The sequence below is a fragment of the Mycteria americana genome, chromosome 5 (assembly GCF_035582795.1).
Source record: "Mycteria americana isolate JAX WOST 10 ecotype Jacksonville Zoo and Gardens chromosome 5, USCA_MyAme_1.0, whole genome shotgun sequence".
NCBI lineage: Eukaryota > Metazoa > Chordata > Aves > Ciconiiformes > Ciconiidae > Mycteria > Mycteria americana.
The window spans coordinates 493789-514051 of NC_134369.1; the positions used below are offsets into that span (position 1 = coordinate 493789).

A 20263-nucleotide genomic window follows, 5' to 3' on the forward strand; every position below is an offset into this window, starting at 1 on the left:
GCCGGTCCCTGGAGGAATCCCAGTCTGCCTGCTGGCAGCGCTGGCTCTTCCCGAGGAGGCTGGGACATCCCTTTCGGGGACATTCTGCTGCTTCATTTTCTGTGCCGTCACTTACAAATCCCCTGAAGCAAAAAAGTAAGAGGTGGCAGCCTCATTCTTCTGTCTTTGTCTTCTTCTCAGTGATATTTTGTGTATGCGACAGCTCTGTATGAATTCTGGCAGGATCCTCTTCGCCATTTTAGACAAATGCCTCCTAGCAACACATTAAACAAGGTCTAGCTCATGTTTTGTTATTTGTCTCATCTAATCTTCAGGAAAGAACAATTTCCAAGTATGAAGGGACAGTTTCAGTAGGGTTGTACATGTTAAGGACGTGAGCTGGGCCCACTGAATGAATCTTTTCCTTTGGGAATTCATGTTTGGGAGCTGGCTGCTAGGAACTGCTCGATATTGCAGAAATGAGCATCAGTCTTTTGAGGGGTACAGATGTCAGCTGGACAGACCATCAGTTGGACCATATAGTACTGGAGATCCTGTCTTCTAACTCTTACAAATTTTCAACTGCTGCTATTAGTTTTCTGGCCTTTGAAGTGATTTTGAGCACGGATGGCTCTTACTTAAGTTTAGGTGGCTAAAACTGGGTATCTTGGCTCCCTTTTAAGTCAGTGAGTAGAAACAAGTGCCTTCAGAGAGTCGTCTTCCACATTGGTAAAACAGATGCCCCACAAACTTTCCCCAGAGGACTGCAGTTCCCCAGGGACTACAGAAAGAGTGTAAAAGCTCCATTAACAGTTAGACAAGTAACTTTCATAGAGACAAAGAATACCTTAGTTTAATTCTACCCTGGTGACCATTTCAGTTGTGTCATAAACACACAAAAAACCCCAAGATAAAAACCCCTTCCAACCTAATAATTCTGATTTTAAATAACTATTTACAGACATGGAAAAACGAAGGTGTCTTAAAGAGACGGACAAATAAGAAGGAATTTCGCCAGGAACTGCGCCTTAGGCTGAGCAGGCCCACGTTTAGGCTGGTTTTGGGCAGGGTCTGCAGAGGGGCTCACAGCACCCCACAGCCTGGCCCTGCTCCGGCCTAGCGAGCTGCCTCCTCAGGAAATGGCTGCCTGAGGGACGCTCGCCTCTCCCCCGAGGCCGGCGCATCGTTACGGCTTGCTTTGGAGCTTTTTGTCTTCTTACACCGACACAAATCTCGACAAGAACCCGCTAAGACTGCGGCGAACGAAACCATCCGCGTCCCTCCCCGCAGCCAGCCCTGCACCGGCGCCGCCGCCGCCGCCAACCTCGCGGCCCTCAGCCCCGCTCTGCCTGCGGCAGCGCAAAGCCCGACGGGCGTTGTAGTCGCCCGGCCGCCCCGCCCCGCTTGCAGCTGCCGCCAGAAAACTACGACGCCCAGCAAACACCGCGCCCCGCTGTGCCCGCTGGGAGCGGTCGCTGCGGCGGGGAGCGCGATGCATCCTGGTATATGTAGTCAGGCTGCCCGCGCGGGAGGGGGAACGGCAGCGACGGGAGACTCCATTTCCCGGCGGGCGGCGCGGGCCCGCGGCAGGGAGGGGGGAAGCCAGTCAGCGCCGGGATGGCGGTCGATAAGGACCTGCTGCAGCTGGACCTGTACGGCCTTTTGGGGGTCGGCGAGAAGGCGTCGGAGAAGGAGGTCAGGGCCGCGGGCCGGGAACCCTCACGGGGCCGCGGGGAGGCTCGGACCGGGGCCCGCTCTCTTCCCTCCCTCGGCGCCTCCAGCCCGGCTCTTCCGCCCCCCGCCTTCCCCTCAGGACCGGCGGCTGTTGCCGAGGGCGGGAGGCGGCTCGGGCGGGGGGCTGCGTTTGCCGGTCTCCGGATATTTGGCTGAGCGATCGCTCCGAGCGCTGTTTTAATTTGATATCGCTGCCCTGGGCACTGCTGCGTTGTCGGCTGGAGCTGTTAATAAGTGGGAAAGCCCATTTTTTCTAACGTTGGCTTTGCTGCGTGCAACTTACCCTGCTGTTTTCTTCTCTTAAGCCTGTGGGGCGAGACCTGGCTTTGGAGGAGGATGCAGTCTGCTGGAGAGAACTGCAAAATTTGTCTGGGACAATATTTCTCTCGCTGAGTTTGTTTATGTGCCTTCAGAAGGAAAGCTCCTCCTGTGTTTACCAAAAATCCAGTTGTCAGAGGTTGGTCTAGGTACTCTAGGTTCCCACAAGTCATGTTGTTAATTGTGTGGGTTTGGAATTACATATTTCCATTTTTTCTTTAATTTAATTGGTAAGTCAATACTAAACACAAGATTTAAGCAACTGATCTGGGAAAGTGACCTTTTCAAGGGAAGTAAGGCTCTGAGTAAAACTATAAAACTATTAGTAACTGAACAAAGTTTAACTTGAAAGGAAAACTGATTTTCCTTATTGGGCTTTCTTTTTTTTTTTTTTTTTTCTTGAGCAGTAAAGAGCAGTAGCAGTATAGTAGGGTAAAACTTGGAAGCTACAGTCTGGGCATAACCAGCAATTGTGTCTGAGGCTGCCTGGAAATTCCATGTGTATAAAGCACAAAACAGGAACAAGCCACATGTAACGCACAGGATTGAATGAGATGAAAGACTTCAGGTGACCTCAGCTTCTCTGCTGAGCTAGTCACTGGGGGGAAAGGATGAGAAAATTACAAATCAGATGTTATGGTGCAACTGAAAAAGTGACAAGCGTAATTTAGAGTGCTAATCCTTGATGTAAAATACCTGAAACAACCCAAAGACCTTTTGTATGCAGAGCAGCATGGCCAAAAGAGATGAACAAAGGGGAGCAAGGCTGTTAGAGTAATTTAACCTCACTGTTTAGAGAAGTCTTATCTGACCTTGCCATGTGGAACGGTTATTGTAACAGTTGTGACTGAAGCATGGGAAGGAGACTTACCTCTTTTTTTACCTGGAGTCTTGCTTAGGCAGGAGATAGGATTAGCCTGTAAGGCTTTAGCTGCACATTTCCCTTCCAAGAGCTTTGTCCACCAGGTGGTGCCGGGCCACCGCTTATTCCACTCGGTTTAGCAGAGGAGTGCTTGGCAGTGGAACGGAGCAGCTTTTCTTCCTTTTGTGCATCCAGATGCGTCCCTGACAAAGGGACCTCAGATTGTTAAAAGTGACTTAGCGCAGAAAGTTGTCAGTCTTTCTTTGAAGTGTAGAAGAGATTAAACAGTCTCTGGTCAAAAATTCTTCACCTTGCCAAACTCAATCATTGCACAGTAAACGGTACTCTTTCTGTCCCAAAGTTACAGCTGCAAAGAACACAGTATCCCTCTGGCTAGAAAACTGCCTTGGTGAACTGGACTTGGCTTTGATGATCGTGAGGTTTGACTGCTGTAAGACAATGCACCCAGAAGTCAAACTTCTGGCTTTGAAAAGTTTAGACTCTTTCAAAATATGGCTGCCTGCCTACTAAGTGTCCTGGGCTCAAATGCTTATCCTTGCAGGACACTGTGATTAAAAAGGACAGGTCCCTGCATTGAGGTTGAAAACTGAGCTTTTCAGAGGTCTCTTGCTATTACAGTAGGCTGCTTTACCTTTCAATATAAGGGGCTAATGGAGCTATTGGCACTCCAAAATGGTCTTTATTTTCTGTCAGGCCTGGGAGACATCTAGTCATGCAAATAAATGCTGGTTCAACCACAGCCTTCTACTTATGATAGGGAGGTGTGTTTTAAGTTAAGCAAAACCAACAACAAAAACAACAAAAGAAACCCTCTGAATAGTAATTCTTTGTTTCTGCAGTGTTTTTAGGGGTTTTCTTTGTTTGCTTTCCAAGTTGCTTTTCTCAACACAGACTAAACAGCACCAACCAGTAAATCTCAGTTCTGGCTCTTGCAGGTTAAGAAAGCGTACCGGCAGAAGGCCCTGACTTGTCACCCAGATAAGAACCCGGACAATCCCAGAGCAGGTAAGATGGGGCTGTGCAGGCACAAACAGCTCTTCGTGTCTCTTTTCACATGTGCAGACTCCTGGAAGTGGCTCTGCTTAACTTCAGGTCTGCCTTTGCATGTAATTAAGGGGGTGCCTGAGTATATGTTATGTGAAGTATACATATGCAGGACTAAGAGTTATTTTCATCACTATTAGAGAGCTCCGTTTTTTAAGGTTGAATGCATACATGTTCGTTATAGAAACATCAGTGTTAAGTCAGTTCTGAAATTATATTTCATAGAATCATAGAATGCTTTGGATTGGAAGGGACCTTTACAGGCCATCTAGTCCAAGCCCCCTGCAAGAGCAGGGACACCTGTAACTAGATCAGGCTGCTCAGAGCCCCATCCAACCTGACCTTGAATGTTTCCAGGGATTGGGCCTCCACCACCTCTCTGGGCAACCTATGCCAGTGCCTCACCACCCTCATTGTAAAAAAAATTTCTTTCTTAAATCCAGTCTAAATCTGCCCTCCCTTAGTTTAAAACCATTACTCTTTGTCCTGTCACAGCAGGCCTTGCTAAAAGGTCTGTTCCCGTCTTTCCTATAGGCCCCCTTTAAGTACTGGCAGGCTGCTATAAGGTCTCCCTGCAGCCTTCTCTTCTCCAGGCTGAACAACCCCAACTCTGTCAGCCTGTCCTCATAGGAGAGGTGCTCCAGCCCTCGCATCATTTTCGTGGCCCTCCTCTGGACCCGCTCCAACAGGTCCATGTCCTTCTTGTGCTGAGGACCCCAGAGCTGGACGCAGCACTGCAGGGGGGGTCTGACCAGCGCAGAGCAGAGGGGCAGAATCCCCTCCCTCGACCTGCTGGCCGCACTGCTTTTGATGCAGCCCAGGATACAGTTGGCCCTCTGGGCTGTGAGTGCACATTATCAGCTCATGTCCAGCTTTTCATCCATCAGTACCCCCAAGTCCTTTTCCGCAGGGCTGCTCTCGATCACATCATCTCCCAGCCTGTATTGAAACCGAGGACTGCCCCGACCCGGGTGTAGGACCCTGCACTTGGCCTTGTTGAACCTCATGAGGTTCACACAGGCCCGCTTCTCCAGCTTGTCCAGGTCCCTCTGGATGGCATCCCGTCCTTCTGGCATGTCAGCTGCACCACTCAGCTTGGTGTCACCTGCAGACTTGCTGAGGGTGCACTCGATCTCGCTGTCAATGTCATTTGCACCTCTCGGAATCTTCCCACGTGGTACTTGAATCCCGGACCTTTGGCCATGCTGTCCCCAGGGTTTACTGGCTGGTCACTATTTTAATTCGTACCTCTCACAGTCGAAACTTCAATAGCAGGCTTATAAATCATATTATCTATGGGCAATGCCCAGTTTTGTCTGTTAGAGACAAGGCCCTGACTCTGTGGAACTGAGTATACCTAAACTGTTAGCAAGGTCTGGCTTCTCCAGCTACTCTGTTTTTAAGTTTTGTAGCTACAGGTAGCAGTGAACAGCAGTGGTAATGAGAAGGATGCTGTTCATCAGGACACCTCAAAATAAAAATTGTTCTGTATCTTGCATTTTCTAGTTTGATGGGCTACAGTCTTATAGATTGAACATTTATAACTGTAGTACAGAGAACATTTTTCCACCAGGAAAAAAAAAGATTTTAGCAGCAATGAGAGGAAAGCTGGGGACTTTGATATCTGCAGAAGGTTGAGAAGTGATTTGAAGTGTGTGGGGAGGCCTCCAGCTTGTATGTGTAACCTTCCAGGAAGAGGGTCAGCAGTATTAGTGTAAAATGCAAAGTTTGAATCTCGGGCTGAAAAGCTATTGACGTGAAAGGGAGAATTTGTTTGTAACAGTGTATTTCGGGCTGACTGCAGGCTGAGTAATAACATTTCTGTAAGTGGGTTCTGTTGAATTCATGTTTTCAAGATTTCTGTTAAAATGAAATGGTCCCAGTTTTTGTTTCTTAATTTACACTGAAGTTTATGTAACAAATGTTGTCCTTTGAGTTGAGGTGATGCTGGCTATAGGTTGCCTTCCAAATGCTTTGGAAAGATTATTCTTCTTTCTGATGTTCTGCAGGTCTCTTCCATAAGGGATTGTCTTTTCTGGTTCATCTCCAGGCCACTAGCATGGTTTTCTGCGTCTTACCCTTTTTTCTTCTAATTCCCAGCGGAAGTCTTCCACCAACTGTCTCAGGCCTTGGCTGTGCTAACAGATGCAGCAGCAAGGGTAAGGATGCCCATCCCCTGGTGATGTTGGGGTTGTGTGGTGTTAGTCTGTAAGCATACTGGAGAAGTACTAGAAACTCTCTTCCTGTCTGTCCTGCTCTCCTTTCTGATGGTGACTTCATGAATGCAAGTGTCACTGTTATTCCCTGTAGTTCTCCATGAGATCAAATAGTAGGTGCCAGATAAGAACTTGGACAAATGTTATTGTTCTGATTTGATGTGCTGGGAGTAGCTCTTTCCATTTGCTGCAAGGGTGAGATACCATCTTTAATAATGTGTTTAATAAGTGGGGCATATCCCATTTAAAAAAAGAAATGATAACCACCACTGATTCAGGGACACATTAAGTCCTCATGAAAACGGTGCATTTGTTGGACCTTGACTTCAAGGGAACTGCAAATAAATAATATCTAGAAGTGATTGCTAAGGCTCAAAGCCTTTCTTTCCATGGGGCACAAGAGACTTGTAAACAGAAAAGCTGAATCATAGTCCAGATCTCTATCCTTTTGCTGCAAGAGCTTTGCAGGCTGCCAGATGGAGCTTGGACTCCTTTCTTGCTCTGAGGAAGTGGTTGAGTGCCTACTGCTCAAGGCCTGAAAGTAATCTGGACATGTGAAGGGAAAGAATAAAAACAAAATAAAAATGAGCAAGTAACTCTATCCAGAAAAACTCAGGAGAGAAGGCATATTAAAATTTCAGATGACAAGATTTAAAAACACGAAATAACTCTCCTCTTTTCAAATGCTGGCAAAGCTTGTAATCTCCTCTCCAAGGGGCAATTAAGTCTTTGGCATCCAAGAACATTTTGGCTTCTACATTTTAAAAAAGGAAAAAGTGTTTAGCAAACCCTTCCCATGCAGGAGGGAAAAATATCAGCTTTTCTAGGTTATTAAGCAAGAGCAGTGCTTTCCTGTGCAACTATCCTACAAGTAATATTTGAGCATTTGTGCCGGTCTATGCTTTACCTACTACAGAAAGGTTCTGTGTAGGTTGATGAACAGATTATCAACTGGTTTAAACAAGTGCCAGTGAAATTGCCAGTTTATGCCAGTTCTTAAGTCTCTCTAGGGCTAAATGAATGTTGATGTGTTATTGCTGCTGAAAAGTTCTGATGCTCTTCAATCTAATACATTCATGTGAGTCAAAGTGAATAAATCTTTCACATAAAATAGACCTTTTTAATTGTAAAACTTTGCTCTAAACCAAACCTCATCTGTTACCAGCGCCCCTAAAGCTACTTTTGGCATGTTCAGGAAACCAAAATATTCTTCCCACCTCTGAAGATGGGTCAGACTTTCTCTCCAGTACACTGTGCAGTTATTCCTGGACTTCCTCACCCTTTCAGGCTCCATCTGGAGATCCTTGGGCCTCTTCTCATGTTTTCAGGGTATTTGTGTTGACTTCCAACACTTTTAGGAGGAGTGTTAGCAAGAAGCAGAAAATGCTTCACCTCTGCCTACCGTGTTTCAATATCTGATCTCGCCTTTATTCACTGCTTTCCATTTTGTCTCTTCTGCTTTATATAGTTTCACACTATTGTGTTGGTTCTTTGACAGGCGGCGTATGACAAAGTGAGAAAGGCTAAGAAGCAAGCTGCAGAAAGGACACAAAAACTTGATGAGAAGCGAAAGAAAGTAAAGCTTGGTAATAAAATCAAAACTTCATTTTGGCTTGGCTTGAAGTCTTCATTAGCTGGGTGTTTGCGTTTCTTCTACTGCTGGAATTCACCATTGATTAATCTGCTGTCCGTTTGTGATGGCTGTGGTTTCTTTATGCCCAGTACAATATAGCAGCCATCTGAAATCTCCTGCCACAGTCATAGCTGGGGATGGTCCTGCTCTGGGAAGGAGTTGGGGTGTTGATGACTCTTAAGACTGCTGATGCGTTGATGTGCCTGTGCAGAGGTGAGGTAGCAGAGCTATCAGGACTCTGCTTTGAAATTGGTGCAGGTGTAGCCAAGTTTGTGATCTTCCCATCCACCTCCGCTCAGCAGCGTCAGCAGTGAAAGTTCTCTTTGGATTGTTTTAATTTTGTTTCTTTCTCTGCAGATCTTGAAGCCAGAGAACGAGAAGCCCAGACCCATGAGAGTGAAGAGGAGGAGATCAGGATAACGAGATCATTAGAACAAGAAGTAATGATAAATTCTTAGATTTCTCTGCTTCTTTTGAGAACAATTGCTGAAAGTCTTTACAATCATAATGAAAACCATATGATGAGATGCAGCAAATCCACATATAGCAGTCCTTCAGCCTTTTGGATTAATGGGCTCTATGAAAGAAGGGATCTTGTAGCAGTCTAGCAAATGTGTCAGTCTCAGGGTTTTATTTTTTGGCTGCCCTTTTCCTTTTGCATAGCAGACAATAACAACAGCGAATTCGTTATATGCTGGCTGATAGGGACTGTGCCACTAGGAATGTGAGGGGTCCAACTTTATGAGCACTGGAGCTGTCACAGAGGAACTAGCAGGAGGGTTGCCCCAGGAGATGGGTATAAGACAAGAGCTCTCCTTGGCAGTCTTTAGCTGGCATGAACCAACCATGGAACTGCGCCCTCAGATATCCTTGCTGTCTTACCTCTGCTGTAGATAATACGCCTGCGTGAGGAAGGTTCCCGTCAGCTTGAGGAGCAGCAGAGACTCATTCAGGAACAGATCCGGCTTGAAAGAGAGCAGCACATCCAAGGTGAGAACAGATGAGATTGGAGCCCTCAGCCAAACTGCATGCACGTGGGACTCCATCTTTCTCTAGACAGAGCTCACATACAGATGCAGCCTTCTGACTTGGTCACGTTGCCATATGTATGGCATATGGCCTATATGATCCTACTTAGCACCTTTTTCAGGGATAAGTCAAAAGACTAGTATTTCTGTGGGGTTGCTTTCTTATATGTGGCATGCTGCTCTTTAAAACATTGTCGCTGCTCCTTTTCAATAAATATTCTAAAGCATCTGGTCTAGACGGTCCGATGTGGAGCCCCATAGTTATGCTGGAGGGAGCCTGAAGTCCTGCTCATCTGTCACAATTAAAGCAGTCAGTGTTGCAGACTCAAAATAGGGAATGATTCAAGTTTGCAAAAAATAATAGTTTTTGTGGGGCTACTACTTCTGTATCCCCTTGAAAGTTCTCAGTACCTGTCACCCAAAAGAGACTCAGTGTGGAGAATAAAGTTTTGTTTAGTCTATGATTGCTGAGGCTTTACTTTCTGGAACTTGATTCTCTCATGTTCCTTGGGCAGACACAGTCTTCATCCCAGGTTTGTACAAAGACCAGCAACAAATCTGTCAGGAAATGAGCAACACGCTGAACTGGAAAACATCTGCATACTGTGCTGCCATACAACAATAGGTGGTTATCGTGTTTGAAGCTGTCTCCCTCTAATTCTCGTGGGCTGTTCAGTAGCTGTAGTTAGTCTCTTTCGTACAGGAGGGGATGAGATTTTTTCAGAATCCCGGAACCTCATCCTTCGGTATTCCTGAACCTCATTCCCATCCACACGTCTCTATACTGAATTGCCTTTTTTAATATTCTGTATCTGTGTGGGCTTAAAATAGAGTTTTATGTTTCAGAAAGTTCTGTTCTTCTTTTCAAACCTAATTAGAGTGCTGTTCAGGTTTTCAGTTCAATGGGAAGATTTATTGTCTCTTGCTTCCTACCCCTTTCATTCTGGCAGAGGCTATAGTATAAGATCTGCTGCTTTCTCACAGGACAAATACTGATCTAATGAGTTTACAAAAAAAACCCCACCAAACACCACCACCAGAGGTGCAGATGTAGAAACTCTTTTTGGCGTCACCAGGGTTTTCCTGTATGACTGTATGTAAGTCACTCAGCCCACCCTAGCCTTTCTTAACTTAATTTCATGTATCAGGAATTGGGGAGGATGTTGAACATTTGCTTAGGGTAAAACTCTTTGAGATCCTTGGAACGAGACATTAAATTCTTAGGCTATGCTATCCTTTTTTTTGTCTACCCTTAATTTTTCCACACTTGTTCCCACCAGCACAACCCTCTTGCAGAGAAAAATGTCACAGAATCTAACAGGTCTCCTGCTTGTATTTTTACTTAGCTGTTTCTAGCCTTGATCGTGGCAAGTCTGGGCATCATAGAGGGGAAAAATGCTGACATCCAGTATTCAGTCTGTACTACAGTTCCTGATGATAGTGTTGCACAAGACTTTTGGGGCTGAAACGGTCTAGTGGAAATCCAGAAGTGTTTGCTATTGCCATACGTACATTCTCAGGGTGAATTTTGTGCTAAATGCTCTTTAGCCGAGGAGTTTTCACCCATGTCCTTTCTATCTCTTTTTTCCTTTCCCCTCTTTAGGCAAGCAAGAAAGAAATGGATCAGAAGGCAAAATAACTCCCAAACTCAAAGTAAGACATCCTTATAAAGCTGGGTTTTGGTGAAAACTGATAGAACGTTATGCAGCTTTGGGAAACAGAAGGGACACTTCAATTCTGCTGAACTGGCATGTCTCTTTGTACAGTGGAGGTGAAGTTCCTCTATCTAATGTGTATCGTGCATGTGAACAGCTCCTGGCACTGCCTTTAAAATACCCTTCCTCCCTCACCCTTTTCTCCACTGTCTGGTCTAGATTTTTGAGCCTGAAATTGAGTTGTCTCTGCTTTAGACACAGGGAAACATCTGCTTATTACCCTGCTACAGCCATTAGTATGCTTTTGAAGTATTATCTCTTTTATTTCAGTGAGCAATGTTTCTCCCCATTCCCTGAATAATTTGTTCCCTTTGCACATTCTGATGTTGAAATCACTGTCTTGGCAATTCTGGGAGTGTGGCTGTAAATAGCAAACTTGGTTATTGTGCAGGTGGCAGGAGCTGCATTGAATGTGGCAACGTGTGTTCAAATGGACAAAATTAACTTGTCATGTTTATTTCCCAGCTAAAATGGAAATGCAGGAAAGAAGATGAGACAGGAGGGGGATACTCCAAAGACGTTCTGTTGCGGATCCTACAAAAGGTCCTGTCTGACACTCTTTCCTACTACTTGATCTTCCCCTGCTCTCCATGGTATGAGAAAGCATAGTAAATTCTGGGAAGCTACGTATAAACCAGAGTGGCTTTTTTTTTTTTCTCTGTTGTCCAGCTTTCTCACTCATGCCGTTTTCAGAGATCAGCAGCATGATCCATTAGCTGTGAACTGTTCCCCAGCTAGCACCTCTGTCTCATTCCCAGCAGGGACTCCTGCTGAAACAGAGCAACTGCAAACTCTTCCCACTGAATGGTTCATGCCCTGTATAAAAGTTAGACTGGCTGTGTGGTTATGGTGCACTTTTGCCTGCACTTAAAGCACTGTACATTAGCTGCCATGGGGAGTTCAGAGACAGGAATAGACAAGCCTTTGATCTGATTAATCTCCACATGTGGTCTTCATTTTCCCTTCATGCAAGTATCTCCTGTAGCTCTGACTCTGAGCTGAGCAGCTCTCTTGCACTGGGGCTTGCTGGAAGCAAATTGTGTAGCTCCATGCCTCCCCAGAATTACTTCCTGGAGGGACAGAAATTATGACAGGTTGGGATCAGTGGAAGCATCATGCAAGACAGAAAGGGTGACGGCTCAAGCCTCATGTCTGTGAAAACACATGTTTTCTCTGCATTCGTTCCATAGATGAACTTGACTTCTCTTCTGAGTCTGTAATTAACTTTTCTTTCTTCCTTTGTCTTAACAGTATGGCGATGTGCTCAATTTGTTGATCTCAAGTAGGAAGACTGGGAGTGCAGTCGTGGAATTTGCTACGGTTAAGGCTGCTGTAAGTCTGGTGGAGACCCCAGATGTGTGTAGTGGAGAGTGGGCAAGAAGGGGTGTTGCAGAGGGGAAGGGTTAGCAGACTGACAGCCTAGGGATGCTGCCTCGTCATTAAGGCAGTGGAGAAGGGTAATGAGAGTCTAAAGGTACAGATGCATGAAGGGAGTGGCAAAGCTGGAGGCATAAACCCAGAGCAGATCATGCACATAAACAAGCAGGCTGTGCATGTAAAAGGCGGAGGAAAGAGACACTGCTTTAAAAAGCAGGCACTGAGCCATTTAATCAGCTCTCACTGAAGGTGAATTACCCATTGTGGAGATGGGCTTAATGAGTTTTAGAGGTTATATCAGGCATTTGCAGTTTAAAAGAAATTAAAATGTCTTGACTCACTATGACTTAATAATAATTCATGTGGCTGTGGAAACAGAACTCATCAGTTACCCTTAATTTTAGTAGTTCCATCAACTTACACTGTACAAGAGTCTCTATTCCTTGTGACCTGTTCTTTCACTCATATATCCAAATAATCAAAAAAACCCCAGAATTGTCTGTGACCTCTTTATCAGAAGTACTGGCAGTGATATGTTCTTGCTATGCTTGATGCAGATACGGACCTTAAAGGGTGCTTCTCCTGTAGGGCAGCTGTGAAGTCTTCATTGTTTGTGCCCTGCTTGGCCTTGATGCCAGGCTGAGATGGAAAAACTTTTTATGATCGTTAGTGACCTGTGAGGGAGTGGGCTCTGAAATTCAGATGGTGATGGAAGAATATTTTCATTGGTAGGAGATGGCTGTGAAGAATGAAGTTGGCCTGATACATAATCCTCTAAAGATTTCCTGGCTGGAGGGCCAGCCCCGGAACAATCCCAGCACTGTCCTTTCTGACAGCGCTAGTCAGCCTAGGACTTCTCAGGTAAGGAGACGTAGGCTGCTGTTATTTAAATCTGTTTCTATAGCAACCTAAATTTAACAATGTGCTTTGCATTTATGGTAAGATATGTTGATTCCCAGCAGAGCTGAAAAGAAGCTCTTAATGAAAGGCCTGCCTTTCTGATGAGCCTTTTTGTGCTGAAGCAGTGACTTTTTTAAAGGACCTTTTGCCTGAGTAGCAGCACAGTGAGAACACAAGTTATTTGGATGACTGGACCTTCGCACATTCTCGTGCTCTCTCTTCCAAGTGAAAGCCAAGGATGTTCCTTGCTCAGCCCAAAGCTTCTAATGCCTTTCTTCTGGACTTTTTTCTAATGTACTTTGACTGGGGGAACCCTCTGGCTGATAGCTGGTTGCAATGGGTCTCCTGGAAGGCTTCTTTAGAGAGGCTTGGTTACTCGCTGCATTCACAAGAGGATGAAATTTCAGTGCTGAAAGGAAACTTACATTCTTAGGGTCTGCAGGAGGGAAGAGAAAGCAATATCAAATTAAATATCCTTGTAGAGACCTTATTGTCTCTTGGGTCCTCTTTACCAGTGTGGTTACTTTGAGTGCAAGGTGTTTGTTAACTCTTAGCTGCTTCCTGTTTATTTCACCAGATAATCCCTCTGAAGCTGTTGCTCTTGAATAGCAAATGTATTCCAATCACAAAACACATGGAAGGCAATAACATCTAGTGGTTCAAACACAGAAACCAATCTGAGGACGTGCTGCAGCACATTGTTGGCTCTCCGTTACCCCTTGCTCCTGTTGGCCCTCTGGAGTGGGAGATGTATCTGCTTCTTTTGAAGCATGTTACATTACACTTTGCTCGATAGCACAGAATTTATCTCGTGCCCTGCGTGTCCTCTGATCTAGTTACTAATTCCTTGGCTGTGAAGGTGTGAAGGGACCTGAGATCCTTTGCTGGTTATTCGAGTTCCAGTTCAAACTTCATGTGACGCCTTATTCCCCTCTCCTCCTTCCCTGTGGTATAAAGATCAAAAAGATCTAATTGCTGAGAGGACTCCTGCCTCATGCTCTACAGGTGCCCTTAGTCTGTGTGTCTGTGTCTCGATCAGTCTTGTGTGTGTTCACTACCTAAATATTTTAGCAGCTTGTGAGATTGTTCAGTACATTCACTCTCCGGACTTTTTGTTAAGTACTTTATTTATAGTAGATGCATTTATACATCTGAATGCCTTGTTGTTATCCTAGTTTTGTTTAGGGTTGTATGTTTTCACTTGGGATGCATGTTCTTTGTCTGAACAGCCTGGCCTGAGCAGCATAGTTTCCCAGAAATCTCAGACAAAGGCAGTTACAGCATCATAGCCCAGGAGCCCGGCAGATCTGCACAATGTAGAACCGGTGCGAGTCCTGCAGACACAGCAGATTCACAGAGGTGGCCAGAGCGTTAGAAGGTAAATTGGGGAAAAAAGCAGAATCCAATCCAGTTTGAGTATCTCTCGCTAGTAGAGAATGAGAACTGGCTCTGAAGAGCTCATTCATACCTAAGGGGGTTGCTGATGCAGTCGGAGCTTGGTAGTGGATTCTTGCCTCTGTGAGTTCAAAAGCCGTGGCTTTCGACTGAGTTTATCTTGGCTTGCTTCCATAACCAAAGCTTGTTAGTGTGGAACTGCAGCGTCTGCCTGCTGCGAAGGATTAGCTTGGTGGAGCAGCAAGGGAGAGCAGGCTAAAGCAGCAAATGGTGTTCATGCTGTGTGGAGGTGGTGACTCACTTCTGTCCAACACAGCCTTGTCAATCCCGTATTAGCTCTCAAAAGGGTGAGGAGTTATGGCCAGTGACTTGCATCCTTTCCCAAGAATTGCACTGCTGATTCTTGTCTGTCCTTTCTACTGCTTTTATGTGTAAGCAGCTGCAATTTCTTTGATTACATTGCAGTCTTGCTGCCCAGGCTAAGATCTCCAAGCTGCTATGGTTCCCGCTTTTCCTAGTTCCTACTCTGGACCCTCCCCAAATCTGGCTGCTGCTTCCACTAGGATGCCTCCAAAATCTGTAATGTGGTAACAGCTTCTCTTGGCTGTACTGCTTCCAGTTGACTTACTCTTTGTCCTCAGCTCTTCCACTCTAGACTATGCAAAATGAGCTCTTTCAGATAGCTTTTGCTACTGCCTCAACCTACTCCCTTCCTCATCCTTTCATACCCAGTCTGGCTTCCCAGCCATCGGGGTCCACGCTCTTGCTTTCAAGCTGCACTAATCTCATTCCGATTTAAGCTGCCCTCACTTCCTATTCGCTGCTCCCTCTGGGTTGCTCCTATTTTTGTCTGAATCCACCCCCATGTTTGTTCCCACTCTGTGCAAATGCAGCTCCTTCCCTGCTCTGCTTCAGAAGACAGCCGAAGACCTGCAGCGTTCTCATGGCAACGCACTCACTACTCGTCCGCTTCAGAGCTGTGTCTGCTCCCTGCCCGGGGTACTCAGCCAGGAGCTGTGCACCAAAGTCTTTAAAGATAGGACAGCCGCGCACTAGCTAGACCAGGGGGCTTTGGAAGGAGTTCCCAGGTGAAGGCAAGGCTGTTTGTTGAAAAGTGGTGCTGTGAGGAGGCAGTAAGCTGCAAGATACTTGCCTCCACAGTCTTGGCTGGCTTGTTTTCTTCTACAGCAATGGGTGCATGTTGTCCAGCAGTTCCTGGAGAGCTGCTGGAGCCAAACAGGCAAGTTATGCTTGAATTACAAAACCTGTGCATTGGCCAGTGTTACTCTAGGCTATTTGAGAGCAATGACTATTTGATTGCTGCAGCTCTGAATGGTTCAAAGCACACAACAGCTGTACGATGCTGCGAAGAGCATATTTTCCCACTACAACAGCATGAAGCACTCACTTCTGGGAAGGTCTTCCTTGCACCTCTAGTAGTGGGATCTCCCTGCTGGTGCTTCTCAGTCATTTTGGGCCATTCATTCAGCCATGTTAAAGTGCTGAGAAAAGCCGTCTGTCTGGCACTCTTGCATCTTTCCTAAGCTCCTTTGAGGTTTCATAGGCTTTGTTTTATATTATCTGACTTCACAGCCTGATGTGAATCTAGTAGGTTAAGAGCCATCTGTGCCTTCTCTGAAATGTCTCTGTGCACTTTGCTGTAGCCAGCTTCCAAAGCTTATGGTTATCTGGGTCCATGGAGGTATTATTGTTTTTATTTTTTAAAAAGAGCCCTGGTATCTAATCTAGCTATGAAAAAGGTAAGAATTGGTGACCCAGTAGTTTCTGCAGTGTCCTTTTAATAGTTTGCCCCGATACTGCCTAAAACGTTCTCAGCCTGGCACAGCCCTTCCCACTGCCCAGCTCAGAGGGTAGAGAGCTGTTCATTTCAGCGCTGCGTCTTGACCTGAGCTGTGGGCACTCTCCTCGGGGGAAGATAAAGTACCAGCAGCTCTAGCCTTCTCCCAGCCCAGAAAAGCAGAGCCACACTGCTTCCCCACCCTCATAAAAACCTGAAGTGCCGGAGAGGATAGATCTTGGCCGCTACAGATAAGGGACCTGTGCTCTTGGTGCCTGGGCTTTTTCTGGCTTGCTACCAATGAAATGAGGCAACAAGACGCTTCCAGTCACAGATACATTTATTCTTCCATATCTGTACAGCTGATAGATCAGTGCATGCTTCAAGCAGCAGTATCTAGAGAAATTTCTTCTCCTGCTAGTAGGATAAATAAACTGCTGTTGCTGTATTACGAGCCGACATGGATGCTTACCTGTTTCCAGGCTGGGAGTGCCAACTGCACTCGAGTTAGGGGAAAAGAAACCGACAGGGGAAAAAAAAAGGAGGAACGGCTTTGATTTTTCACATCCAAACATGGTGGGAGAAGAAACACCAGTTTCTGTCTCTTGACCCGTGCTATAGCTATGGCTTTGAGATGCAATGCTGCTGTCTCCTTGCAAGCTGCCTGCTTATCCACAAATGGTGTATGCCATATCCCTTTCTGTCCGTGTTCCGCAGTGTCACAGCCACATCCCCAAAATAACAAGTCTTTTGCCAAACAATGTCATTCTTCCATGAGGAGGAGATGCACAGTCAAGAGTAGGAAATGCCCGGTGTGGAGAATGGAAACTTGCCCGCGAGGTTCCAGCAGACGGTGCTCTCATCTGAGCACGGAGCCTGTGAGCTCTGCTCCGAAGGACTCCTCGGCCAGGACAGGGACAGTCTGCGGTGGGTAAGGCGAGAACAACAAAACAGGCCACACACAACAGGAATGCTGCAGTATCCTTCCTCCTGCTAGGACTAGAGAAACTGGCAGCAGCAGTAAGTAAATGTGATATGTTAAATGATAAATACCTTCAAATGGCGTAATCTCTTGGATTCTGTTTCCTGAGGGTCTGCAGAACATCCTCGAGAAGCGATAGCCCCAAATCCACTTTGAAGGACAGGAAGGGATCAGACAGGTCAGAAAGAGTGGTGCCGTTCTGGGAGCCTGTCTCTGAGGTCCCGCAGTCTGTAGCCTGGTCCTTGTGGAATTGAGTTTGAGTGGCTTTGTGGTATTGATGAGTAGCACCAGAAAAGGAGATGTCAGAGTGAGAATCTGTGTGATCAATGATGTTAGGGCAGCTAGAACTGTCCAGGTACAGCCGGGGAGGCTTGGGAGGTGCTTGTGCCTTGGCTAGGTTTTGCTCACTCTGACATGACAGGTAATCAGACTTGTCCTTCAGATCCCTCAAGCATTCCCTCTTCTGGCACTGTCCATCGCTGTCCAGAGTATGGCTGTTCTGATTCAAGATGATGACTTGGTTGCCCAGCTTTTTGTGTCTCCTGAGTGAGAAACGTCTGAAGAACGTTGTGGACTTAATGGACCCTCTCCGCCAAGTATCCATGCTGACGAAAGGCAACGAGAAGGAAACTGCTGACTCTTCACAGTCAGGTGTTGGACTTAAGTCGCAGGATCGGCAGCAAGCTACACAACAGGAACAACCTCTTCCTTCCCTGTTCCCGTAGCTGGAAGGAAAACAGAGGCTGGTATTGCAGGAAATGCAAACTTCACACTACGTCCCTGTGTTAAGGAGCAGTTGGCCTGTCTTAGATATTAAGGAGTCTCCTTCTTCAGTGGAGAAGGAATGGCGATGTCTGAGCTTATTAAATCTGTGCTGCAGAAACAAGCTGATGAAGAATAGCAAAGGCACACAGTCACCATGAGAACAGATTTAATCTAGCATCTAGAACAGAAGGGCACTTTGGTACCATGGTAACCAGCCACCTTCATGGTGAAGGGCACAGTATAAAAATCTCAGTGGGTGGTTAGGAAGGGAGACGGTGACTCAGTCACACTGAAGGAAACCAAAGAAATACAGTCAAATGGGAATTTAAAAAGCAACAAAACGCAGATGTAAAAGACAAATGTTAGGAAAATGGAATGCAAAATAGACTTACGCTGTGTCAGAGCAGCACCGGAGTCCAACAGGAGGAGAGGAGAAACTGCTGAAGCACTCGGAGAACTGGGACTACCACGTTCACCAGTATGCTGGGACGTTGGAAGAAGCAAGTCCAGGGACAATTCAGCCAGGTTGGACCCAGAATGCTAAAAATCCCCAATGCCTCCTTCTCTTCATGTGCCTCCTGTCACTGCTTCCCAGGCTGCAGTTCCTTGTGCGTATGTATTTGTTTTGAGCCAAGCCCTTGCTGAGTCAGCCACGTCAGAAACTGGGTTTTACACTATTGGTAATTGCCAGGATTGCAGGAAGTAGGTGTGTAGAGTGGCAAAGCATCGGCCCACACTCTGCCTGAGGAGAAAGCAAGCTCCCTTAGAGGCGCCCAGATTGCTTGAGAGCCGTCAACGTGAATATCGACTTGTAGCCCATCTTGAATCAGATTGTTTCTTCTCTTGGTGCTCTCCCTTCTGCCACTTCTGATGGCTCGTTGTATCAGCAGGGCTCCCAAATGAGGCCAGAAATAATCTCTTGTCTGTTTTAAATTTAAATCCAGAGTGTGAGGTAGTGATTCAGGTTTGTACGGGTGATTCATCTGCATGAGTCTCATGTAGGCTATTTCATTCAGCCAAGCAAATGCCAGGATCTGTGGTTAGTGGACAGGAACTTTGAAGAAGCCTAGTTCTGCCACGGAAGGCTGATACAATCTGGTGCTTTCTCAGACACTGTGAAAATCTGCGCTGCGCAGTACTGAAAGGTTATTTCATTCATGCAGCTCCTGAGATACCAATTAGGGCGTATTAGTCTCTTAATTTCCTGGCCTAAGTTTCTCATCTGTTGTGGGCTTCTACTTAGTCCTCGCAGCTAGCCACCCTGCAGCTGGAGGAACCACTTTGCTGGCACATGATAACGAATTTGCACTTGCCCCATTTTCATGCAGAATCTTATTTAGCAATTCTATTGCCTTTTCATCCCTTCTATTTTCTATTTAAGGTGTCCTTAACTCACCACTAAATCTAGTTCCTAGAAAAATGAACATGAGATTTCTTTTTTTCATTCACCTTCTGTCAAGATGCTTTTATTTCTACCTGAACTGTCAAGCAAATGAGATGGATGTTTCCAAGCATTGCAGTGCTTTGAATACATCCAAAATAGTAAGGCCACCTACTAATGTTAAGTGGCTTTTGAAAGCAGAGTGCCAAAACCACCACTTTGCTCTGCGATAGCAGCTGTCATCTGCTGCCTACATCTATTAGGTAGAGTCTGCAAGCACCACGTAGTTGACGTGACAGTTGCTACCACACACAACAGAAAGGCTCCAAGAGCTTCTGGGAACTGAAACAGTCATGTGTCAGGTTTGGGAACATACCTGGTGGTTTTCTTTCTGCAGCCACTTCCATGACTAAACCACAGAAAGGTTTGATTATTTTTTTTTTTATGGCATTAGCCTTTATAACGGACGAAGCGTATGCTGGACTTTGTGCACCAGTGTTGTACTTGCAGAGCAAGCTTGTCATCCAAAATAACCGGCCACAGCGAGGCAAGCCATGCTTCCCCATCCGGCCTCGTTGGGAGCAGGGAGTCGCTCCAGCAGCAAGAGGGTAACTGAGGCTCCCTGTCTGTCCCCCGCTTTGTCCATCAGTAGCACATGAAGCAGGCTCTTTTCCGTAGGCCAGGCAGCTTTCGCGCCTTACCTGATTTCTCAGGGGTCATAGGGCTGTGAGCCACCTTCCCCACTCGAAGGTGCGTGTTGCGAGTGTGGTTGATGGGGAGGGGCCCTGGGGTATATACCGTCCTCGACAGGTTGCATTTGTTTTCTGCTCCTAGGCATCGGTGGTATCGGAACGGGATTACGAGAGCCTGGTGATGATGCGGATGCGCCAAGCAGCAGAGAGGCAGCAGCTTATTGAACAGCTCAAGCGGGAAGATGAGGAAGAGTCTCACACCTAGCGTGAGAGAGTATGGATTCTCCCCACCCCACCATTCTTCATTTCCAAAGCTGTTTCTTAAATTAAGTCAATAAACCTCCTTTTTTTAAAACTGTTGTAGGAGTACAAACTCTCAGTGATGGCAGCCCTTATCCCTTTCCAGAGCGGGGGAAAAAAATG

The 20263-nt window shown here is 46.1% G+C and overlaps 1 protein-coding gene across 5 annotated transcripts; it reads left to right on the plus strand.

Moving 5' to 3' along the window:
* The first annotated feature begins 1532 nt into the window (after positions 1-1532).
* Positions 1533-20203, plus strand: DNAJC17 (DnaJ heat shock protein family (Hsp40) member C17). Of its 5 annotated transcripts, XM_075501732.1 has the most exons (12): positions 1533-1674; positions 3850-3919; positions 6059-6117; positions 7673-7760; positions 8165-8247; positions 8701-8797; positions 10439-10488; positions 11016-11093; positions 11802-11882; positions 12660-12788; positions 19659-19756; positions 19983-20181. In XM_075501732.1, exons 1-12 carry the CDS (start codon positions 1597-1599, stop codon positions 20020-20022), a joined length of 951 nt encoding a protein of 316 aa, XP_075357847.1. In that variant the 5' UTR covers positions 1533-1596; the 3' UTR covers positions 20023-20181. The 5 variants fall into 5 exon arrangements, with proteins under 5 accessions (XP_075357847.1, XP_075357850.1, XP_075357846.1 ...); XM_075501735.1 differs by lacking the exons at positions 19659-19756; positions 19983-20181 and adding an exon at positions 17445-19645; XM_075501731.1 differs by lacking the exons at positions 19659-19756; positions 19983-20181 and adding an exon at positions 15116-17434.
* The last annotated feature ends 60 nt before the right edge of the window (positions 20204-20263 follow it).